At 38.0% G+C, this 24,329-nt stretch overlaps 2 protein-coding genes across 2 annotated transcripts in view; both read right to left on the bottom strand.

The window, feature by feature from the left end:
• PKHD1 (PKHD1 ciliary IPT domain containing fibrocystin/polyductin) overlaps positions 1–24,329 on the bottom strand; it is a 424,797-nt gene that overhangs the window by 41,162 nt on the left and 359,306 nt on the right. The window contains exon 61 of the mRNA XM_076003302.1: positions 615–1,632. Coding sequence (XP_075859417.1) covers positions 615–1,632 — 1,018 coding nt within the window. The remainder of the gene's footprint in view (positions 1–614; positions 1,633–24,329) is intronic.
• Positions 14,150–24,080, bottom strand: LOC105869182 (signal recognition particle 19 kDa protein-like). The gene has a single exon (XM_076003301.1). The coding sequence runs from the start codon at positions 19,497–19,499 to the stop codon at positions 19,059–19,061; it is 441 nt and encodes a 146-aa protein (XP_075859416.1). The 5' UTR covers positions 19,500–24,080; the 3' UTR covers positions 14,150–19,058.

Below are 24,329 nucleotides of genomic sequence, written 5' to 3'. Positions count from 1 at the left end.
TTAATTTGGATATTTTGCTGTGTATATAAAAAAGTAATCAACATAGTTGTAGAATATGCCTCCAAGTATAAATGCTATTTTTTTGTTTTCTTATTTCAGGTCTAGTGAATCCCATATCCATTGGAGGTGGCTGCATAGAAGCAATTGCTACTCATTAAATATTAATTGCTTATTTATTAGCACTATCACAAGTAAAATAAAAAAACAGTAACATCAGAGTAATATCTGTTTTACCTTCGCAACACAAGAACCTAGTCCACTGCTTAAATTCATTACACAAATGAATGAACAAATGAACTGAAAACAAGCTGATTCAGAAAAATTTCTTCTTACATGCTTTTCATTTTAAGAAACTAAAATAGAATGTCTTCCACCACCTTGGAAATAAAATAATCATGAGTAATGTGAATTTAATAAAGAATCTAAAACTGAGAATTTAAGTCTTTAAATGGTTCTTTTAATTTTTGTTCTTATCTGAAACAGTAGACAGGTTATGTGATTCAGTGTAAGTAGATTGACATTTTCAGTATATATCAATTCAAACCCAAGAAATTAGCCTTCATTGAAATACTATTATATAATTAAATAATTATAATATTATAATTAGTACTTACTCATAGCCAATGACTCCCTTCGGCTGAGTCACCAGTAAGGCCCCGATAGTCATATTCAGATTATTCTCTAATGCTCCAGTCTGTTGAGCAGTGATGATTTGGTGAGCCAAATTCTGCAGTTTGTTACTAGACAAGGATGGAATCATTACAGTGCTCCTTACTGTAGGCAAATCACCAATTTCAAAGACGATCACCTTTGAGATAGTTTCCATAGTGGTTGGTGGTGAGTCCTCGTATGAATTCATTTCCATCACGAGAGGTCTACGTTGACCAACTCTTCTATAATGACTGACGCAAGTTACAGTTGGGCAATTGCGCTTTCTTTTTGCTCTATTGTCGGCAATGGCCTTTAAGGTCGCTTCATCGCCAGGCATCTCATGAACAAATCTGATTTGGTTATGGCCGATCTGTAAGAAGTCAGTTAGTCTTTCAAGTATCATTATTCCCCAGTCTTTTTCTAAGACTGAATATGTCACAGTGAGGGCTAAAAGAATAGAAATACCTGAGCGTATTTCAACGGGCTCCTCTCCTTGCAGAACAACATACAAGAGGTTATCGATGATGTTGAAATAGTTGACACCAATAGATTCATCTAGCAATAAGGATGCTGATTGAACCACAGTGGGTGGAATAAAACTTCCCCTCAGGAAAACACGGGGGCTCTGGAGCTCATGGTAGAATACAGCCAAAAGAAGCTTGGATGTACTTTTGTTCCCCAATAGAAAGAAACGCAAAACTTGAGGAGTTTGATCCACAAAGCAGACCTTGGTGATTTGCCTGGTAGGTAAAATGGAATAGAAAGTAGATACAGACCTCAAGGTAGAGCAGGGAATATTGGCATTTACACTACTAAAGGTGTCAACAAAACCACTAGTCACAGACACAACTGGATATAACTTCTGGATTGCCCAAGTGGCATCGGCATTGTCAAGAATTAGGACCACTTGGTCAGTCTGTTTGCAGATGAAACCATGCATCAGTGATCGATATGTGCATTTCTGTTCTTCTCGAAATGTACCTATAAAAGAAAGGAAAATAAACAAGTGACATATGAGTCACAGTCGTTCAAAGATGACTTGTGATCCATCCATCACTCTCATCATTATCTGTAACCACATGAATTATTTGTTGAACGCCTAATTGTGCTAGATACTGAAAGTGAAAAGAAGTTTGGGGTAAAATAAGAAAAGGACACACGCATTAAATAATAGACCTTTAATATATTTTAAATGTATATATTATATAATATATTCTATTTACATTTAATAATGGAGATGATAGCTAAGCAAAAAAAAAAAAAGAGTTGAATAAATAAAACAATTGAAACCAAGAAATAATCACCAAGGATTCTGGAGGGGAAAACAAACTGAATTGTTTTTACCACTCTCACACAATGCAACACATGATGCTTCACCTCTGGTCAAAATGTGTGGGTGTTTCTCCCTACCAACATCCAATTCTCCATTGGACATTTAGCTAGGTGTTATACAATTTAACTCAATTTTGACCTTATCTACCTGGAGTTAGTGTCAGACCCCACAAGTTAAGGGCTCAGTCTTACAATACTCCCCACGCTTCAGCTGCCAATCACAAGCCCTGGGGTGTGACCTGTGCTTCTGACCAACCAGCTTTAAATCAGGGGTCCCACAACCCCCTCCTTGTATTCAATTACTTTGCTAGAGAGGCTCACAGAACTCAGGGAAACACTTTACTTACACTTTCCCATTTATTATAAAGGATATTACAAAGTATACAGATGAATAGCCAGATGGAAGAGATGCTTAGGGCAAGGTATGGGCGAAGGGGTAAGGAGCTGTGATGCCCTAAAAGCATCACCCTCTAGGCAACTCCACAAGTTCAGAAATCGAAAGTTCTGCAAACCCTGTCCTATTAGGTTTTCATGGAGGCTTCATTATGCAGGCAAGATTTATTAAATTATTGGCCATTGGTGATCACCTTAACCTTCAGCCCTTTTCTACTCCCCAGAGGTCAGGGGGTGGGGCTTAAAGTTCCATTCCTCTATTCACATACTGCGTTCCCCTGGAAACCAGTTCCCATCCTGATACCACCCAGGAATTCACCAAGAGTTGTCTTATTAGAACAGAAGATGCTCTTACCACCCCAAAATTCCAAGGGATATAGGAGCTCAGCCTCAGATGTTCGTATCACTCAAGAAATACAAAGGTCTGAGGAATTCCATGTCAGTAACCAGGGTCAAAGACCATATATTAAAACAAAAAGATTCTCTTAATACAACTATCTAAAGGGGTTTTAGCAGCTCTGCCTCAGGAACCAAGAGCAGAGACCCATATATCTGTATCATCTATATCTATATTTCTTATTATATCACAGTATCACAGATCCATAATGGAAAAAGGGTAAGGGAGAATGGGTGATAACATTACAAGTCAGTGGGAGAGGAGGGAGATTGAGAAGACTAGAACAGAGAATTTATGGAGGTAAATTAAAATTGAAGAGGTATATGTAACCAGGTTGTGGAAGAGCTTAGATGTCGAACTACAAAATTTTCTTATACTCTTTTTTTTCTAAGCATAAAGATTAAATAAATACAAGAAGAAAAAAAGAAGAAAGTAGTAATTTGGGGACATTAAATAGAGGACTGTCATTGACATTAAGTTGAGGACTGTCAGGGTTAATATAAATATTTAAAGAAATAGTATTATCCATTATTCCTAATTCCCCTATCTATGAACCTAGAGTAGTATTTCTTATTCTGAATTCCCAGGGATATTTCATCTTCCAACAAACAAAGATTTCCTTTGATTTAAAATTGATATTCAAGAAATCATCTCATTGTTTTCTAGATTTTTAAAGGTTGCTTTAGTACAAGTTCATCAAAGTGGCCTAAGAAATGGAACAAAAGATCAAATTATTAGTAAAGTAAGAAATACTATATTTGAGCATGATCTAGTCTTTTCCTATATCCTTCCTTCCATATGATATAATTAGAAATCTGCCAGAGTAATTTATTCCTTCATTAAATAAAAACACATATAATAACATGAGTTTTTCTTTTTGTGCTGCCATTCCTTATGACAGGTACCTTCCAAAGCTAAAATAACAAAAGTGGGTCATTTACAACATGAGTCAAGTATTCTTTTGGAGTAATAAGACACAGAAGCCATATTAGTAGAATGTAGATCTTCAAAGAGGTCCAGAGATAGAGTTCTTTTCATTTATCTATTTTTTACATATTCCACCAGGGCAAGTCCATTAGAAAGGCCAGTCCCCCAAGTCATCTCTGCTCTCAAGATCCAAAGCTCCCTATTCCACTGTTCAGCAGTGATACTGGGAAAAGAAGACTATGACAGACCATCCATGCTAGAGGCTGGATGCACGGAAGGCAGGATCTTGAGAGAGAGAAAGGAGGAGAGAAGGGTTTGGATTGCGAAGGGTCAGAGAGTGTTTGAACGTGAGAGTTCAAGAGGGCACAATCCTTGATGAAGTTGTGTGTTACAGAGCACTCGTGTACCCTGGAGAGTCCAGTTCAAACCCTGTGCCCACGAGTAAGCTCAAGAATAAGATGATAGAGGATGAAAAATCACAAATCTTCACGATCCATTAGGATTTTGTATGTGTTGGATTATAAACCCTGGACTGAGGTAAGGAGTTCAATAAACATTTATTAGGATACCTTGTGTATGCCTAACTTGCTAACGGTAGTAAGATTTTGTTACTATGCCACCTCTCTCTTCAATAAGAAAGACCTGTTTGCCTTATCATTATTATTAAGCACTGGAACTAGTGATTCAATGTCAGGCACATATGGCTTCTCAAATATGTGTTAATTATTTGCTTGTTTAAACTTGGCCAATTACTTTCCTGATTTCATAGGAATTAGTGCAGTGACAATTACATGCATTGTTTCTATTCCCAATTTCTCTCTCTTTTATGATTTAAACCTCTGTATATGAACACCTTACTATGAAGCCATATGCATTCTAATTTCTGTGACACTTGGTTGGAGATTAACCACTATAACCTCTGCAGATTTAATAATTATTATCTCCTTATTTAAGTAAAAAGGACTTTTATCAAATATTGGTTATTATAAAACATTCTCACCAAGCTTTGCTTTCCATGAAATGGAGGACATACCTATTTTGATCAAATGTAAGTATAAGGAATATTTAAATTATACTTGACCCTAGAACAACGTGAGTCTGAACTATTTAGGCCCACTTACAGGCAGATTTTCTTCTGCCTTTGCCACCCCTTAGACAACAAGACCAAGCCCTCCTCTTCCTCCTTCTTCTCAGCCTACTCAGTGTGAAGATGATGAGAATGAAGACTTTTATAGTGATCTGCTTCCATTTAATGCATAGCAAATTTATTTCTTGTTCTTAATAACGTTTTCTTTTCTCTAGCTTACTTTATTATAAGGACACAGTATATAATACATATAACATACAAAATATGTGTTAATTGACTATGTTATCAGTATGGCTTTCAGTCAACAGTAGACTATTATTAGTTAATATTTTGAGAAGTCAAAAGTTATACACAGATTTGCAACAGCACGCAAAGTTGTCACTCCTAACTCCCACATTGTTCAAGGCTCAACTGTACTTCTTTGGTTAACACAAATTAAATAGTCTTACCAAACAATTATATAGTCATCTCTGGTAGTAGAGAGCCTACTTTTAGCAGGAATTTCTACCTTAGAGTTTGGATAATAAGTATTCTATACAAAGGAAATTCTCTACACTAATTGAAAAGTAGGTTCTTCTCAAATAACCTTTAGGATTATTGTAGTCTGACACTCAAGATGAATTAGTGAAAAGCAGCTAATAATGCTTAGTTATGGTAATTCAGAGCTTTGTAAAATGTACTGGGGAAAAAAGGACAGAATATCATGTTTAGACATAAGCTGAAGTTCTGCAGATAAGAGAGAAACCATAAAAAGGAAGACACCAATGTTGGAGGGAAAGGATGACTGACAGAGTAAGCTCCTTGAGAGGCTAAAAAAGAACAGAGTTCGCAGCCCTTATAAAGGAGGTGGGATCAGATAGGTTCAAAGACTTCATGTCCCGTGGAGCAGAATCGAAGGCAGAGAGCATAAGTGCAGGTGGAGGTGAGTGGGCCATTGAAGGCACTCTCCTCTGTTGGGAGGTGTGAGGCCAAGCACCATCATCAGCTGAAAGTCAAGGCTGAAGTGTGAGGGTGGGTGTCATAGGATTGAGACAAAGAGGTGGGAGATTGGGTCGAATGCCTGTGGGTTGAGAAAATGGTATAAAACAGTTATTCCGGAAGAGGCATGAACTCAGTCTTCCTGTATTTTAGTGCTAACACAATGTGAGAGAACCATTCTATAAAAGCAGGCAAAAAATTATGAATTCAAAATTAGGAGTGATAGTAAATTTTAAATAAGATAATATTTAGAAATAAGAAAATAAGAAAATTTTAAATAAGAAAAATATTTCTTATTTTCTTAAAATAAGAAAAAAATCATAATATAAGTTTAGAAATCTTCATAAATACCATAAAAATGATAAAACCTAAGGAAAACCATATTTTTATTACATTTACTCAATACCTCTGTATTACTTTTCCTATATTTTTCATTGTACACTTTTGTGTTGCTTGTTTATATGATGAAAATGTAATATTTTCTATAGAGGGGATAGAATGATAATTCAGTCTTTCCAGTAGCCTGGACAATTGATGTTTGTTTTCCAATATTGGTAGTTTAGAAGAGGTTCTTTCAACTTCACAACTCATTATTGGTATATATGTAAGTGTTTAAAATTGTCAAATGTGGGAAATGTCGTAGAAAGTTTTTCTCATACATGAGCGCATATTTGAATAAATTTTCATAGTCTAGCTTTTATGGCACTGTCACTTCAACCCCCTACCTCTCTTCCACCTTTCACTTTCTCCTCATGCCTTAAGGACATGTTCATATCCCAGTGTGACTCAGGCTCCAGCTCCTCTGTGGCATCACACTGGGTAAGTCAACACAGATTTCTAGTAATTATTTTATATAGACGTGATTGTGAAGCACAAAAATCACTCCCTACTAAACCCAAATCAAATGTATGTCCAACCTAATTCCCCTTAGCCAGATCTCAAAAATGCTATGGTTAGTTCATTGTCACCGCACCCCATAGCATTTATGATGGAGAGTAGGAGAGGGTTATCCTAACTAACTGCAATTGAAATATCTTAATTTTGAAAATTTCACAAAAACATAGGCCAATGAAAACATGTTGCTGGGACTTCTTTTGGAGCCTTGGAAGGGGCTAATGTAAGTGAAGAAGACCCTGAAACCTAATCTTCCTCATCTTTACAGTACAAGTATACCTATGCTTCGGAAAGTGCATTCACGTGCTTTGGAAATGCCTAGTAAGATGGCATGGACAGATAGGATGGCTAGGTTCACTCAAGGCTGGATTTATGCCTGGCTATTGAGAAGAAGGGACAACAGGTCACAGGTATTCAAGGTGTTTGCAAAGAACTAATTATAAGGAAGCATACTTCATTTCAGCTGGCAAAAGAAGGGAACTGAAAGTGGGGGGTTCTTACGTATATTAGAAAAATGCACGTGTCAGTGGGTTTAATGTCATAAGTTAAGGGCTCTTGAATAAGTCAGCTGGAAAGACATGAGTTATGATTTGAAAGTAGGATGCTTGAATTCATGATTTTGAAGGTTGGTGGTGATGACAATTTCAGTGCTATAGATGTGTCAGCAAGTGGTAAGTTACAGTGGGGAAAAAAAGCATATCTGGTTAAAAAACAGTAACACTCTACAAAAAAGACACCTGCACTCTAATGTTTATAGCAGCACAATTCATAATTGCAAAGCTGTGGAAACAACCCAAGTGCCCATCAACTCATGAGTGGATTAATAAAATGTGGTATATGATTAATAAAATGTGGAGTACTATTCAGCTCTAAGAAGCAATGGTGATATGGCACATCTTGTATTTTCCTGGATACAGCTGGAGCCCATACTACTAAGTGAAGTATCCCAAGAATGGAAAAACAAGCACCACATATACTCATCAGCAAACTGGTATTAACTGAGCAGCACCTAAATGGACACATAGGAACTACATTAATTGGGTATTGGGTGGGTGGGAGTAGGGGAGAGGGAGCGGGTATATACATACATAATGAGTGAGATGTGCATCATCTGGGGGATGGGCATGCTTGAAGCTCAGACTTGTGGGAGGAGGGGAGCAAGGGCATTATTTGAAACCTTAAAAATTGTACCCCTATAATATGCTGAAATTAAAAAAAAAAATTAAAAAAAAAACTGATTCTCTTCCAAAAAAAAATAGTAACAAGTAACATTGATTGAAAACCTTCTCTGTGACAGGTATTCTTCCAAAAAGGACTTGAAGATGAGTTGAGCAGTGAGAGACTAAAATACAAACTGACCATGTCCAATCCGTATAGAAAAATAGAACTCTGACCCACTGGCAGCAATAACCAGTCCACAAAGACCAAAAATAACTCCCAAAACTATCCTCGCCAAACAGCCAGTACTTGATTAATAACTGCCAGTTTCCCTAATTTTCCCTAATATTTCCTTTATTTTTGCTCCAGTCTCCAACTTAGAACCAATCAGAGAAAGCCAAATAGGCACCACTAACCAATCACATAGGACACTCCACTTCTGGTTACCCTGACCCGGCTTCCCCACGCCAAGGGGTTTCAACCAGTGCATGCCTGAAGCCTTCCTTTGTTCTCACTATAAAGCTCTCTTGCTCTTCTGTTTGTCTTTGAGTCTCTGCCAAACTGAAGTGATGGCAGCTGACTCTCTAATTACAGCAAGTTCAAAGTAAACAGCCTTTATGTGTTCTCCTTTGGATGATCTTTGTTTATTTCCACAGCAGTCAAGATTTTTAACCAGTTATCTACCTTGCTAAAAAACATGACAGAGTTAAGATGGAGAAACAGTAAGCCAGTTTCTGTGGTCTTCAAGGAGAGAAGAGACATGCCTACTATGTCAACAAGACCTGTGAAGTAGAGAGAGCATGGTCAGACAGATGGTGTCAGCCTTGGAGGAGCAAGGGTTTCACTCAAGGATTGTTACCTAGGGCGTAGGAGTGTAGAAGTCACCTAGAGGTTTGAGGGTGTGACTTAATGAGGCTTTCAAGGATGTGGCATCTTTAGAAGATGCCTAGGTTCCAGCTGAGGTGAAAAGGTGAAAGGAATGCTGTTTGAAGATAGAGAAGAGTTTGCTGGTTCCAACCTCAAAATTCTACACAGCACCAGGAGCAAATTTTGGAGGAAGGGCATAAAAGGTTGGATGATCTCATGAATGACCCAGGAAGGAGAAGTGTATTCTGGAGATGGTAGATAGTGGGTGGTAGACTTGTGGATAGTGACGGAGCCATGCAGGGACATCAAGCAAAGCATACCACAACCTTATATTAATACTAACAGTGGTGTGAAAATCAGGGACTCTCAGAGAGGACCTGAGGATTTCACACTGTTTTTGTCAATTGAGGGGGGGTGGGCTCTGGGTTACTGCTCAAGCAGGTCTTATGAGGCAGGATGATGGTCACCTCATCCCATGGGCGTTTCAGCTAATATATAATGGTTGCTTAAGAGACCTATAGGTACAGAAATATCTGACAGGAAGCCAATAGACTAATGGGAGTGGCACTTGGAAGGAGGACAGGGTGAGGTAGGGATTAAAATGGCAAAGAAGATGACTTGATGTCCTCAAGCCCTAAGCTTGGTGGCCTTTCCTTCCTTCCTCCCTTCCTTCTTTTGTTCATTTCTTTCTTCCCCAACCTTATTTACCTATAACTTTCTAACAGCAAATTTAACTATCCCGAGTTCATAAATAGAAAAGTTGAGTCAAAGCAATTTTGACTCAGCATAATTTTTCAGTAGTAATAACGAGGAAGAGGAAGATGAAAAAAGCATATTTCTAAACCTTCTACCTGTGCCTGTGGCAAAATGAAATGAAATCTACATAACTTCCCTTTTGGATTGTATTTAGATGTAACATTCAGTAGTGAGGACTAATCACTGAGAGCTGGTAATAATCAGGAGTTCTCTTTGCTCAATCTATTGTCAAACACACATGGAAAGATTTTGGGTTATGTGTCAAATCACATATTTGGTGAGAGCCCATTTTCTTTTTTTTTATGTTTTCATCTGGCCTTTTTAATACTACCCCAGGAATAAATAGATATAGGCACATATTTTTAAAAGGCAGTAGCCTAAAGATTATCAAAAAGGAGCACTCATTATTCAGTCTGGTAGCCAAACTTGAAATCCTGGTCTTCATAAGTAAGAACTGTTATTTTGACTTTCTTTGGAAGTTACCAATGAGTAAGAGATGGGTTGGTTTATCGGTATCTTACTATTCATTTTCCTATGTTATCTCTAGAGGTAATCGACCCTAGTATTTTGATTTTGGCATGAAGTAAAAATAAAGCACATGTAAGCAACACATTGTGGTTCCAAGAGCCACAAAATGAATGTAGTTCTTAATTATGGTGGAGAATACACATTAACTACTTAAGAGAGGGCTGCACACACAGCCAGACAGATTCAGTGCCCCAGCCACGGCTGGCAGGAGCCCCCAGTGACAGTCTAGCATCACTTCTAAATAGGGTTTCATCTTTCCTTTCTCTGAATTTCTTTCCCTCCTGCCTCTCTCAGTTGGGGAAGGTTTAGTTTTCAGTAGTGATTATCTTTCTCACTTGTTTTTGTCTTTTCTTTTCCCACTTCTCCAAATGGCCCTATCTGCCAGTCACAATTTTTGTGGTCTGCAATTCTGATCACTTTTAAATGAAACCCATGCTGGCTTTGGTAATCATAATGTCATTTACAATTTACCACTAAACACGTTTATTCAGTTAGTAGCACACTGAAGAAAGAGAACTCCATATGAACTCACCGTGAAAGGCCTAATCTGATTATTTCCTCATGAAAATCCAGGCAGGGGTGCTTGTAAGAGAGGCTGTGAGAAGAAGGAAGAAAAAAAAAAAAAAAAAAAGCAAGGTCTGGCCACAGCTGACTTTCATAATCAATGTGAATGGATAAGTGACACAGCCTGTCAGGGGCAGCCGCCCAGCCACCCGAGGGCTTTCCTCCCAAAAAGGCAAGGGTGGACAGGACTTAATAAATGCTGAGTGACCAGTGAGGATTGGCTTGGCATATGCTATTGCATTCAAGAAGGACAAGAGCAGTGATAAAGTCCAGAAGCTCTTCTCCAAGTGGGGGAAATTAGATTAAGCAGGTTGTATCTGTATGTGCATGTGTGCACATGAGCACTTGCTTTGTGTATACTTTAACTTCCTAAAATAGCCTGGACATGCAATATGCTTTGTTCATCTTTCCCTGGATTAGAAACCATAGACCTAAAAAGCAAGAAGGTAAGTTAGGTCTGTCTGAAGAAGGAGGGGGAAGGAGAAAGAGAGTGTGTGTGTGTGTGTGTGTGTGTGTGTGTGTGTGTGTGTGTGTGTGTGTGTGTACGTACTCAGGTTGCTTCCAGGGTTCTAACAAATATTAACTTTATGTCAATATTTGTCCTTCCTGTCGTGAAATGAGGATTTTCCACCTCATTTCACGTTTGAAAAGAAAATATGCCAAAGGGGTCGTCTTTGCTAAGGAAAAAAAAAATTAAAAGAAAAGAAAAAAAACCCAACTTCAATTCTTTATTTAGAAAAATGGATCAGAAGGAAAGAAAAAAATTTAAATAAATGTTTTGACTCAAAGGCACATAGAATCCTTCCATCTTCCCATTTTCAACAAAAGAGAAAAATTTATATGTTTAAAATTGAATGAAATACATCAACATTAATGATTTTTTTTCCTCGAGGTTAACACCACCATTTCCCTCAATAATATTTTTAGCCATTGTGTGATAGATTTCACAATTCATGGTAGAGTAAAGTATAGGAGATTTTGACAAAAACAAAATATATAATCATTCCCTTATTTTCAAGAAATGAAAAGAAATCATTTACAATTCTTTTCTGTCAAACAACATTTACACCTCATTATTTCTAATTTAACAAATATAAATGGCCACAGATCAAATAAAGTGAAGACAGGTTGAATTTATCCCCATTTATAAATGTTGTTTCAGGCCCTCAGGCTATGAAGAGTGAAACTCCAAAATCTCAAAGCTGTACTCCTAAATACACAAAAAGAGTAACCAAGATTTCAAAAGAATTATTAAAGAAAATAGAAATATGTTTTGGTAATATTAGAAATAACAGAGAAAAGCAGTATGTTTTTTAGAATGGGCAATTCTAGCTAAAAAATATTATTTTTTAAAACTTCGGAAATAATGGGTGTGCATTATATTTATAAGTGAAGGTAAATTCAGAATGATGTTCTTTTGCATAGCAAATTCAATGTAGGTGACAGGAAACACAACCTTGCTAATTAGGAGTCTAGAATTAGATCTTTGAAGTCTACTGAATGATGATAACATAGTATTTTTAAGTGTTGTAAAAGAGGTTCATATGCTTGCACATATATACACACAGATTACTATAATATCAATAACACAGTTATTATTATTATTATTTAGAGACAAGGTATCACTCTGCCTCTCAGGCTGGAGTATAGTAACACAATCATAGCACGCTGTAGCTTGGGACTCCTGGGCTTAGGTGATCCTCCCACCTCAGCCTCCCAAGTAGCTAGGAGGAGGACTACAGGTGCATGCCAGCATGTCGGGCTAATTTTTTATTTTCTTAATTTTTTGTAGAGATGGGGTCTCACCATGTTGCCCAGGCTGTTCTCAAACTCCTGGCCTCAAGCAATGTGCTGGGGTGGTGCTGGGATTACAGGTGTGAACTACCACATCGGGCCAATAGTTATTATTTAAGTAAACTAAATATAATTACAATAGTTACTATTATAAGGTAGTTATTATAAGTAATTTGAGAAACTAAAAGTTCATCAAATTGAAAAAATACAACATGTATTCAATGTTGAGGTCCTGGAGCTGCATGCATTTCCAGATTGGCTTTCACAGTTTTTTAGACAGTGGCACTTAGGGGTGTAGTCACTTCTGGCACTGTGCTTAATGAAGATGGCACTCTAACAGCTACTTACCGGTAGAGTCAGGTAGCTTGCAATACTTGGGAGTCATGAGATGCCCAAGAGGGAAGACAGCCGTGAAGGACCACAGATACTGCACAGAAACAGGAAGCTGTTTGATGAGAAATATGCACATCTGCAGGTATGAAATGGCTGGTAGACTTCGGGGGCTACAGATGATAGGATCTGTCACAACTTTATGAGCAATCTCACCAAAGTTCTTGTACTTGGGTCTATTTTCCATGAGGACACATTTCCAAATTAATCTGATAAAAATGGAAAACCACATAAGACCAGCCATTGCATGAAGCAAGGAATGCTTGTAAGGCTTTCTGTTAAAGGCATTTCTGTCTTTACCAAGTTCTGTTGCAGGGTATTTCAAAATATTTGTTCTCTTTCAATAAAAATGTTACTTTGAGGGGAAAAAAAAAGATCAGGAGATGAAAGTAATTGATGGAATGACAATGAAGATGGGAGAAAAGGTCAGATATGTATCTAATAGACCCTTCTGAATAAACCATTTTTCTTTTTTACTTTTTATTGATAGAAATCTATTTAAACAAATTTAAGTGAATATTTTACATTCTTTTACTCTAATGAAATGTCATCATCTATATACCGTTTGAAAAAGTAGCTTAGAAAGTGTTTTGGGTTTTTTGTCATTTTGTTGTAATGTGATTTCACCTGCAAACATCAATGAATATGGTACCAATTATGATTTTATTCTTTGAATACTACATTGAAAACAGCCCAGGCAAATGCAAGTTCAGGAAATACAGCTTAGCGGGTGAGAGATTGGGTTTTCAAGTCACAGAATTGCATTGCATCCTGGCTCCACTGCTTTCTAGCTGCAAAACCACAGACAACCTACCTATCTTCTCTCTGACTCAGTTTTCTTATTTGTCAAAGGTATTGAGAATAGTACCCAATTCATAGGCTGATAGGGAGGGTCAAATGAGATGATACATGCACAGAGTGAGGGAAAATATGTGCTGATAGGTATAAACTGTTACATTTGTCACAAAAAAGGGGGGGGGAGCATTTTTTAACAACTTTTTTTTGCAACTTTTGGCTCTATACTCATCTCAAACTAGTATTTGTCTCATAGCCTAGAATAGCACATGTAAGTGTTGCAAGCGTTCATAATAAATGGTGTTGAAGGAGACAAATTAAAGGTGAAGAAAATGCTAAAAGGTAGATGTGAGAATCTACATGTGTTAGCAAATATAGGCAAGAATGAAATACACATACATACATATGTACATGCATGTATGCGTGGGCATACATGTGTTCATAAGTAAGGCACCTATTTTTTCCACTAATCAAAAAAATAAATAAAAGCCCTGCAAAATCTAAGGTGGTTTTTACCTTTCATCTATTCTTAACTTTTCCTTTCATTCCTCTCCACTCCCACCCCACCCTTTCTCTCTACTCTCCTTTTCCCGTCCCCACCCCCAAGCAAACCTGCCTGCCAGCTTTAAACACAGTGATATTCATAGGTTAGTTTAAAGGCAGGGACAGCCAACAGCATTCTTTCTGGATACAATTCCTGGCACATTTTTTTCCCCAGAATGATAAACTTATCACCTCTCCAGCCCCTCGGTTTGAAGGCACAGCAGTAATTTCTACTGGATGCCAAAACTAAAATGAATGTGACTGTGCCATGCCCTGCTCTGAGCTGTGGCTATAATGAGATTTGAATGGGAAGCCCCGGACACAATAAATCTGCGCCATATGTGACCATTTCCTGTGTCAGTTCCTTTCTCATAACCAGTGGAGACTTTTTTTTTTTCCCCCTCTCATGACCCCACACCATGACTCTGAAATCTTTCATGGCTGCTGACGGGCCTGGGGCTTTTTGCAGCAGTTGTATAAATAAATGAATTTGACAGCAAACATCATAACAGTTAGCAGTAATGTGTGTTCGCCACAAGTGCCTATACTACTCACTGGAGAAATGGCAGAGGAAACAGCTTGTTTTGTTACCTAAACAAAAGTAGTTTCGCTTGACAAGTGGTGAAAAGAATTAGTCAAATAAACTTGAAATCCACTAGGACTATTTTTGCCAACTCTCCCTGCCAGGGAAATGTTCCCAGCTCCTCAGTGCCCGTGACTCATAGGAGATAAATTTCCCCCTTTTATTCTGAGATAAAGATCTTGGCTAGGAATACAAAACCTTTGACTGATACTTTATATTAATATTAATCTTCTTTGCAAGGCAAGAGTGTCATGTATGGGAACGCAGGTACAGCAAAGAATTTCCAAGGAAACTTGTGGCAGAAAAGCCAAGTAAGGATATTTCGAGTGGAAAGAGGAGAGGTAGCAATAACGAGCCAACGCGATGATTACCAGCTGAAAGCAAACTGAAGCCTACGGGTTCTTCCTTTCCTTTCACGTCGCCTATATTCACGAACAAAAAAACTTCTGCAACAAACAGCTGCTGAAAGGAAGGGAGCTAGCACTTTCCCTGTTTTTCTACAGTCTCAGTAAGATGAAGTTGCCTGTATTTGGTAACTTGTTGTCAATTTATTAATAGATAAGCAAGAAGAGAGCATAGATTTTCCTCCATTAAATGAACTCGTTTGTAAGACTTTATATTTTTCCAACTCTTATTGCTAAGCCCACTGTCTGTGCTGTGAAGGACGGTGTGGTACAGTGGTTATTTTCAGGACTTTGCTTATTCACATGGATTCCGGTGAAACCTGCATAAGTTCAAATCCTGGCTCTGTTACTTACTCTCTGTGAGACCTTTATGCAAATCCCTTAACCTTACTGCACCAGTTCTCTCCTTTGCAAAGTGGGAGAATAAGGGTATGGCATCAAGCTCAGAAGGTGGCTGTACCAATTAAATGAATTCTAAAAGGCTCAGCACAGAGCCTAGCACATAGTATGTGCTATTATTATTCCAAATAGAGAAATTTAGAAAATAGTCTGTTTAGCAACACTTGAGGTCTTTTCTAGGATAGCTTGATAGTGGCAGCTAATCTCAGAAGTGAAGTTTAAAATTTTGGGGGGAAAGCTATAATAGTAGCTTCATTTAAGCTATTACAATTAATTTCAAGGTATAGTACAGCACTGTTTGAAATAAAAGTGTCGTCTGAGGCTTGAATTTTTTTTTAGAGCCTTGAATTTTTTTTTTTAGATGGAGGTTATTTTCACTCTTTTTAAGGTGGTACACTTTATTGCAAGTGGCTGAGTAATCATTGCCTCTAGAATTTGTCATATTCAACAGAAGCATTGCTGATTAGAAGAACAAAAGTCAAGAGCTATCACCAACTAATTGGATCTTAGTCCAGGTGAATGTTCTGTTCTCTGTTTTTGCTATTTTAAAATTTAATGATTAAAAAGCGCTTGCTAAAGTGTTTTGCTAATGTGGTACCATAGAAGAAAGTGCCTTAAAATTTTAGAAGATATGAATTATAATCGGCATGAATAGATATTTTCATTTATAGAGAGCTTACTACCTACACAATAAATTCCTGGTGTTTCTGTTTTAATCAACTGACAAATCCACTTGAATATACATTTCTCCATATCTCGTTAAACTACTAGAGGGAAATGTCACAAATGTTAATGAATTGAACTGTGTAAAAATAAATGGACTATTAAAGTTTTGCTCTTAAAGCAATGCCAATAAAACTTGAAAGAGTGCTGAGGGTAAAGAACCATGTGACGTTGTAAAACTATGATGAACCAGGAGGGGAGAAAATCAATATATATAGGTAAAAGTGGGTTGGTAGTTACTTAGGGGGTATGGGGATTCCTAGAAAACCAAATTTGTAAGTGACATCCTTCTATGGTAAAATGGGTTTAAGTGCAACTCCACTTCTAGTAAAATCAACTGAAAACCCCGTTCTGTTATTGTTCCCCACATATATGCTGCACCGCTGTATCCAGGAACCTTCTCAGAAATTGGTCTGTGAGAAAATGACTTTTCCCCCTAGGCAATTTCGATGTTGTGGAATGTCATCTGATAAAGTGACTCCCTTACTGATCCCAAATCCTTTCCCAAGATCTGCTTCTAGGGTGTCTTTCCGAACTCACCTTAGGATTCCCAAAGGTGAGACATAATGCAATGAGTAACTGCTGCTATTCACACCAGACCTGGCCACCAACGCAGAATAAACACAGCACTGAGCAATGTCTTCTTTGATTGACCAGCCACTTCTACTGCCTCTTAACCAGCAAATAAACACAGTCACCTTGTAAATTCTGTTTTTCTGAGTTGAAGGCAATAGAGGAACTCTAAAAGACCAGTAGCCCTAATAAAGTACTGAGAAGCTATGAAAATAACTGCTTAGCTATGTTTTCATGATTTTCCTTATATGTATGTGAATACAAATAAGCCTAGCCTTACCTCTGGAAGTGACAGGCTTGTATTTCCCCAATCTCTTATGGTTGGATGGGATCAATAATTAGTCATTGACCATTGAGCAGAGGTAACAAATGTCCCTTTTAAGCCCATACTATTTAATTGAAAAGAGTTGGTGAACCACAGCCCTCAGGCCAAATCAGGCTGTCTATTGTTATAAATAAAGTTTTATTGGAACACAGTCATACCCATTTGCTTATGCATTGCCCATGGCTGCTCTGCACTGTAACAGCAGAGTTATAGAATTGTGACAGAAACTATATGACCTACAAAGTGGAAAATATTTACTACCTGGCCCTTTACAGAAAATGTTTGCCAATCTCTGGTCTAAGATTTCTAAATTTGTCTCTGAGACAGTGACCAGCAAAGTATAAGATAGAGGCTGATCTCTTGGCCTGAGACTCAGTGGGCCAGATATGGGTGAGAACTGCAAATAAGAAATAAACTTTTGATGTTTTAAGCTTTTGAGATTTGTAGGTTGTTAGTTAGGGCGTCCTAACCTAGCCTGCCCTGATGGATACAGCATCTATTCTTATCTTATATGCATCTTTTTCTCTGAATATATATGCTATATCTTACTTTAAGTAAGGAATAAAGAGGAGAAGGTAACTCTTGTTTTGTCCTCAGGAGACCTAGGATGAAGATAGCAAGTTTTTGAGTTCACAGTCAACATTTAGATTACAACTTTTCCTCTCTAAACAAACTTTTCTTTACATAATTTATCCCAATATTCATTTCATCTAATGCCTGAGCATCAATCCTCTCTGTTAAAGCTCTTTGAAAAACTAGTTTTAAGAATATCTTTAAATTTATTTTCTTTGCCATCATGATATAAAGATAAAATTTCCTCAATATAGTCTACAAGAGAAGTTATTGAAATTATTAGGCAAAAATATTTCCATAAGCCCAGAATTAGCATGCTGAAGTCTTTCAGAATGAGTCCCTGTGTTTGGGCTTCGACCGTTTTAATTATGGGTGAAAAATGTATACATCTGGCTCTGCTTGCTCATTTTGTTATGTCCAGATCTCTCCTTTGGAAGGAAATGAAAACAGGTCCATTTGTTGTCTGAAAACAAAATGGTCCCTTCCAACTTCACAAAAGAGCAAGTTGAGTGAACAGCCTGCTTCTGCTGCAGCTCTTTGGAAGCAGAAAATGACAGAGACCACAGTGAGAGCATCATATTTCTGGTACCAGCCACAGAAGGAAGAGCCAAGGGGAATCTTGCCAACACAAGCACTGTGATGTGATAGACAGAGACACTAGTTTGAAGTGTCAATTCCAATTTATTTTCTTCTTACTTCTGGTGACCTTTGACAACAGACAGTCTCCCACGTGCCTCAGTTTCCTTATGAGGAATACGAAGCAATATACCTGGATATTTATCTAATACAGGGAGACTGCATAAATGTTAACTGCCCTAATATCTAGGAGACATGGCAAGGGAAAGTGGATTGAAAAAGGAGGCAACCACCCAAGCAATCTGCTCACTAAGAGTAAGAAACAGGAGCCAGGAAGGAGAATGGATAGGAAACACAGTGCGCTCAACCAGATACCATTTAGTCAGTAGAATGAATGAACCTTTAGGATTTCTACAAATCAATTTCTTAGAATTCTTTCTTTTTTTCAGTTCCAAATTTTATTTCATTAACTTAACAGGTGAACAAAATGTGTATTTCAAATCTCATTAAACTTATTTATGTGAAACATACATTTACACAGGAGACAAACAGATACAGGATTTCAAGTAACTTATTGTATAGCCCATTGTCCATTTAAAAATATTATTCTTCCTTCCACAAAAACTCTACATTGAAAGACAAAACAAAAAATCTTTACGGCATAAAAGCTAGATGCAAAGTTCTGATGCAGATTTATTTCACTGCCAACTCTGATGACGATGGGAGGCACAAGTGTACATAGTTCGGTACAATAATGCAAACAAAGAGCTTCTTCTGTTTCTCTCAGATACAAATTAGAAGCCTCCATTCATGTCTCTTGGCGTACTGTCACATAAGTGATGCTCATACTAGGTCATTTCTTCCTCTTTCCTTTCACTTTTTTTATTTCCCTCTCCTTGCTGAAGACTTTGGTCACCAACTCCTGTTTTCTGTGTCCCTGTTTTTAGTTTAGTTATCATTTCTGCTGCATACAACATTACTGACTTACGTGACAGAAACTGTACAAGACAGAGACTGCCATCTTCCTGTTTAAGCTGAACCCGGTCTCTGCCCCTGTATTGGACATCATGATTCCATTCTCTAGAGTACATTTTATTTTTCTCAAGAAATACATTAAGTCCAACTGCTGAGCATACATCTTGAATCTCTGTAGCTGTAGGATTTTCAACAGCCTTACTGATGAGCATCCACCTTCCTTCTGCGATGGTCTTATTATTATTTAAACAGGTAGGATAGATACAAATAAACCTGTCCTGGTCGGCCAGGGACTGCGTGGCTGTGCAAGCCATCCTCACAGACGTCCACCCAGCGCCGGCACAAGACTCCCAGGGAGAAAACCGACCAGAACTCGGCTCTGAGTTTCTGAGACCTGTTAGAATTCTTACAAATAAAATACTGGGCCAAGGGATCTCAAGTGAGTGACGTCCAAGTCATTCTTTAAATCCAGTTGCTTCTCCTGAAAACTGGTGCATCCCAATTCAACGAGGTGATTACCTTTTGAGGACAATGTGGGATACAGTTTTGAGGATCAAAACACAACTAGATAACAGAGATGCATGATTGGCACGGAACATTCAGAGACAGAATGCCCTATTTAGAACAAAGCGTTCGTACAAACTGTAAGGCAAAGTGGTGGCTGGAGCTATAAGAACAAGTACTGGGAAATGTATTTACAGATGCTGCTCAGACAACAAACATAACAAGACAAGCTCAGGATGGAGAAGTGTAACTGATGAAGCAAAATTTTAGTCATACTCAATCACTCATAAAATTTAAAAATTTTGAGCATGGATTGAACACCATTTATTCACTTTTTACCATTATCTGGATAGTGAACTAGACTTTGAGACTATACTGGTTAAAAATAAAAGGAAAGACATAGGGATTGCCTTCATGGAGCTTACTCAGAGTCATGTTTCTAGAAACAAATTTGCCTTCTTTTTTAGACACAGCGAGCTCATGAGCAATGTTTGAGGACAAATATCAGCCACACGCACCTCTGCACAACTTTCTTCTCTTCCACGCACTTCAGCCAGTATCTAATACACACGGCAAGAGGGAAGAAATACCAAGATTTCCTGAGCGTGTACCATGTGCCAGGGACTGTGAGAATCATTCAACAAACATATCTTATTTTATTTAATTATCAGAACAAACTGAGAAGTATGTTTTTACTGCTTTCATTTTCTAAGTAAGGGACCTGGCTTGAGACTTGAAGGACCCCAAGACGGCAGGGCAAGAGACTAGAAAAGTAGCCTAGAGTCCAAAGTCACCACCAGGACAGCTGCTTCAGGCTGAGATGTGAGTGAAACAAATTTTTCTTTTGTAAAACAACTGAGGTTTGGGGATTATTTGTTAACTGAAGTTAATAACTCTGCCTTGTGCCATATTCATGTTGTACATAAGTAAATAAAGTAAATTTAAAAGGTAAGTGCAGAGAGGCAAAGAACAAATAATGTCAAGGTCCCAGTGAGTTTAGAAGCAATATTAAGAGGAAAAGCCAAGTGTCCTGACTTTGTGACCCTAGACTACATTTATAATTTAAGAAGGCTCCACAGGGTTATATAGGGCATTGTTGCTCTCTTTCTGTGTTCTCAGAAGTTCGCTAAGAAATGGCTACAGCTGAGCTTTGCCCTCCTAGGTATTCCACACTTCGTGGCCAGCATAAAACTAATTTGGGAGCCCTTAGAGACTGCTAAGGTTTCAGAGCTTCACCAAGATATTGAATATAAGCACTCGAGCAGCATACTGCACGTCAAGAAACAATGTTGGAAGCCACAAGCTGCTGGTTTGACCTTTGAAAAAAGTTTGGCAAAAGGGCAACTGCATATTTATAGCTCCTGAGAGACAGCTCATATGCTTTCCATTGGACCTGCTCTGTGTCAAAGGCCAATTTCCATCCATTCTGATACACTAAGTTAGTTATATGAATATTATGTTTAAAGAAATTCACACTGGGCCAAAAGCAAAATTAGACCACATCCATCATTGGGGAGTTTATCATTTCACCAACTACAAAATTCTTTTTCCTTGAATTCAAGGCTGATTTCCCCTGAAACACAGGATTTTCCAGATAAAACTAGCCACTGGTCTTTCAAGAATAGTTTTCTGGGTTAATAGAAGCTGCCTCTTGGGAAGATATTACACCCCATAATGCATCTGGCCAATTCATTGGTGCCATTCAAATTGTTAGGGGTAAGAGTGGAAGAATTTTTTTCCTGTCCTCTGAGACGATCATTTTATACCCCAAAGCATCAGCCTCATTATTCTTATCTTAGAGCATAATTACAATGTTATTATTGGTCATAAAATTAACCAGATTTTCCTCTCTTTTCTTTTCCTCCTCAGCATTTGACTCTCTGACCTTCCTCAACAGAAAAGTCTATGGGCTGATTATACGCTAAGTATAGAAGTATTTCCTCTTATTTTGTTTTAAATTTTCCCACTGTTAACTTCATTGAGAGCATACTTGTTCTCATATTATGAAATGGGGTAAAGACAAAAAAGAAAGGAAGAAGAATTTTTTTATTGCTCTGATGAACTCTGAAAATTTTTTACTCCTGTATCCCAACGCATCTGAGATCATTCACGTTTATGTCACCACCCAGAGGTGATGCTACTGTACATCTGCATCAGCCTGTGGGTATGTGATTTGACTTACAACCTAAGGCCCTTTGCCAACTGCTCTCCAGGACGTCAATTTAGTATTTCCCAAAGGACCTTCTTTGTTCTAGTTGGGGGAGGGGGTGCTGCTTTTCTTTGGGAGTGGCTGCAAAGTATTGTCTTAGGAACCATTACCAGGCCTTGGTAGGAAAAGTGATGTGATAGGTTAAGCAGGCTACTCTTGTGAGGGGTGGTGGCTATGACAGAACCTCAACAAAACTGTCAGGAAAACACAGCTACCCCTCCTAGGCAAACGCCTTGCTCCATAGCACTCAGGTGCAGCTCAGGAGCTGCCTAACTCAGAATTCCATCCAAATTTCATGCCACTGATCCACATCTGACACTTCTGAAGCTTCTAAAAAGATTTTTCTGATGCTCTTTCTGAGCAGACAACTATCATGTTTCCCTGAAAATAAGACCTACCCATAAAATAAGCCCTAGCAGGATTTCTAAGCATTTGCTCAATAGAAGCCCTACCCCGAAAATAAGACCTAGTGATGGGCGTGGCTACACAGCGTAGCTGCACAACCCATGCATTTCATCACAGAGCGGTGAAGAAGACGAGCAGCCCTTCTCATCTGCCCAATGAGAGCTCTATTGCTCGACATGAGAGATTGGGGCCAGTGGTTCTAAAGGAAATAGAGTCGCAAGAAATTCAGGATGGAATTCGGGATTTGGAGAGTTATGATGATGTTCCAGAAGAAGATGACTTAACTATATTTGAATAAATGTAGATTGTTGTACCGTACTCAAAAAAAATAGCACATCCCCTGAAAATAAGCCCTAGGGTGTCTTCTTGAGGAAAAATAAATATAAGACCCTGTCTTATTTTCAGGGAAACATGGTAGCTGACAAAATTCATTACACAATTCATTCTAAAATTGACAATGTTGCACTAGATGGATAGCAGGTTGGGTTGACAATACCTACATTTTACCCAGCCTGAATTTAGAGAGGCACTAATGATTCAGGGTGAGAAGCTTTTGGAATCACTGATTCATGCTCCCCTTGTGAAGAAGGATAATTGTTCTCCTATTTTATATGTTACAAGGGTTAGACTTGATGATCTTTAAAACCACACCAAAAGCTGGACTGCTCTGCAAAGAACCAGTGTGCTTTACTTCTGATCACGTCTGCTACTTCCCTTCTTGGTCACTCTGCTCAGGCCATTCTGATCACCTTGTTAATCCTCACACACTCAGGCACTTACCTAGTCCAGCACCTCTGCCCAGGCAGATCCCCCCACTCTTCCCCCAGATGTTCATGTGGCTCGTTCACACACCTTCTGCTTCGCTCATTCTCAGTGAGGGCCCCCTTGGTCACTCAGCCTATACACACACTCATTCTTATTCCCTCCTGTACTACTCTTCATCTTCTCTTTTGTCCGTAGTACTTATCACTTTATAACCTACCAGATAATTTATTTATTTATCATGTGTATTACTTATTCTCTTTTCCAGAAGGTAAGTTATATGAGAGAGCAGGGATCTTCATCTGGTTTATTTTAAACTTCCATACCCCAGCTACCTAGAAAAGTACCAGGCACACAGTAGACATCCAGCAAACATGTTAAATGGAATAACCTTAATCATTAGTTTCTTTCCACTATTAACTCTAGAGTTTTTCCGATTCACCCACATTCAGACTGAACATTCAAGTTGAAACTATGTTCTGTTCATTTGTAGCTAACTTTTCTTTACACATGGAATATGTGTGCTTGAAATCTACAAGAACATCTTTCTAAAAATGTTTTCCAAGAAGAACTGGATGCCAAGGTTTCCATACATCTTGTAGGTGCCAGATATGAACTTACATTTTCTCAGGTATTTCATTTTTCCTTAGTTTTCAGAAAAGGTGATGTGCTAGGCCCCCTGAAATCCTAGTACCTAAAATGAGGCCATAAGGTATTTCATTGCCAAAAGTAAATGAAAAGGAAAGAGGCAAATGGGAGCAGAGAAGAAATAGATGATGCCATTACCAGTATCCTCCCCTCTAGACAGGAATGAATTAAACATGAGGCAAGAAGGTCGAGTTAGGTAGGTAGGTGGGTGTATGGATTTAATCAGATTGTCCGAAGAAAGGGGATATGAAAATGGAGAGTAGGGAAAGATTTCAACAAGTATTGGAAGTTAAAAAGAGAAAAGATAACTTTGATTTGTATGTATGGTATCTTTTAATACCTTAAATAATAATTATAACTCACTATCATGTGTTAATAACAGATCATATTATGTAATAAATATATTGTATACAGTATATATAGATCTTGACAACATGAAAGATAATACTTTATTTCTATTTTACATGTGACTAAACTGAATCTCATAGTGATTAAATAACCATAGTCACCCATCTAGTCAATGGCAAATTGGGATCCGAAGCCATATCATACCCACTATTCCATGTACTTGGCCACCATTTTAGCTGACATCATTTGCCCTTCACGACAACTGTGA

Source organism: Microcebus murinus, chromosome 5 (genome assembly GCF_040939455.1).
Source record: "Microcebus murinus isolate Inina chromosome 5, M.murinus_Inina_mat1.0, whole genome shotgun sequence".
In the NCBI taxonomy this organism is placed as follows: Eukaryota; Metazoa; Chordata; class Mammalia; order Primates; family Cheirogaleidae; genus Microcebus; species Microcebus murinus.
This window is presented reverse-complemented; position numbering and strand designations above follow the sequence as displayed.

Coding starts and splice junctions, on each gene's coding strand:
- LOC105869182 (XM_076003301.1), bottom strand. CDS start 19,499: ATGGCTTGCACAGCCACGCAGTCCCTGGCCGACCAGGACAGGTTTATT.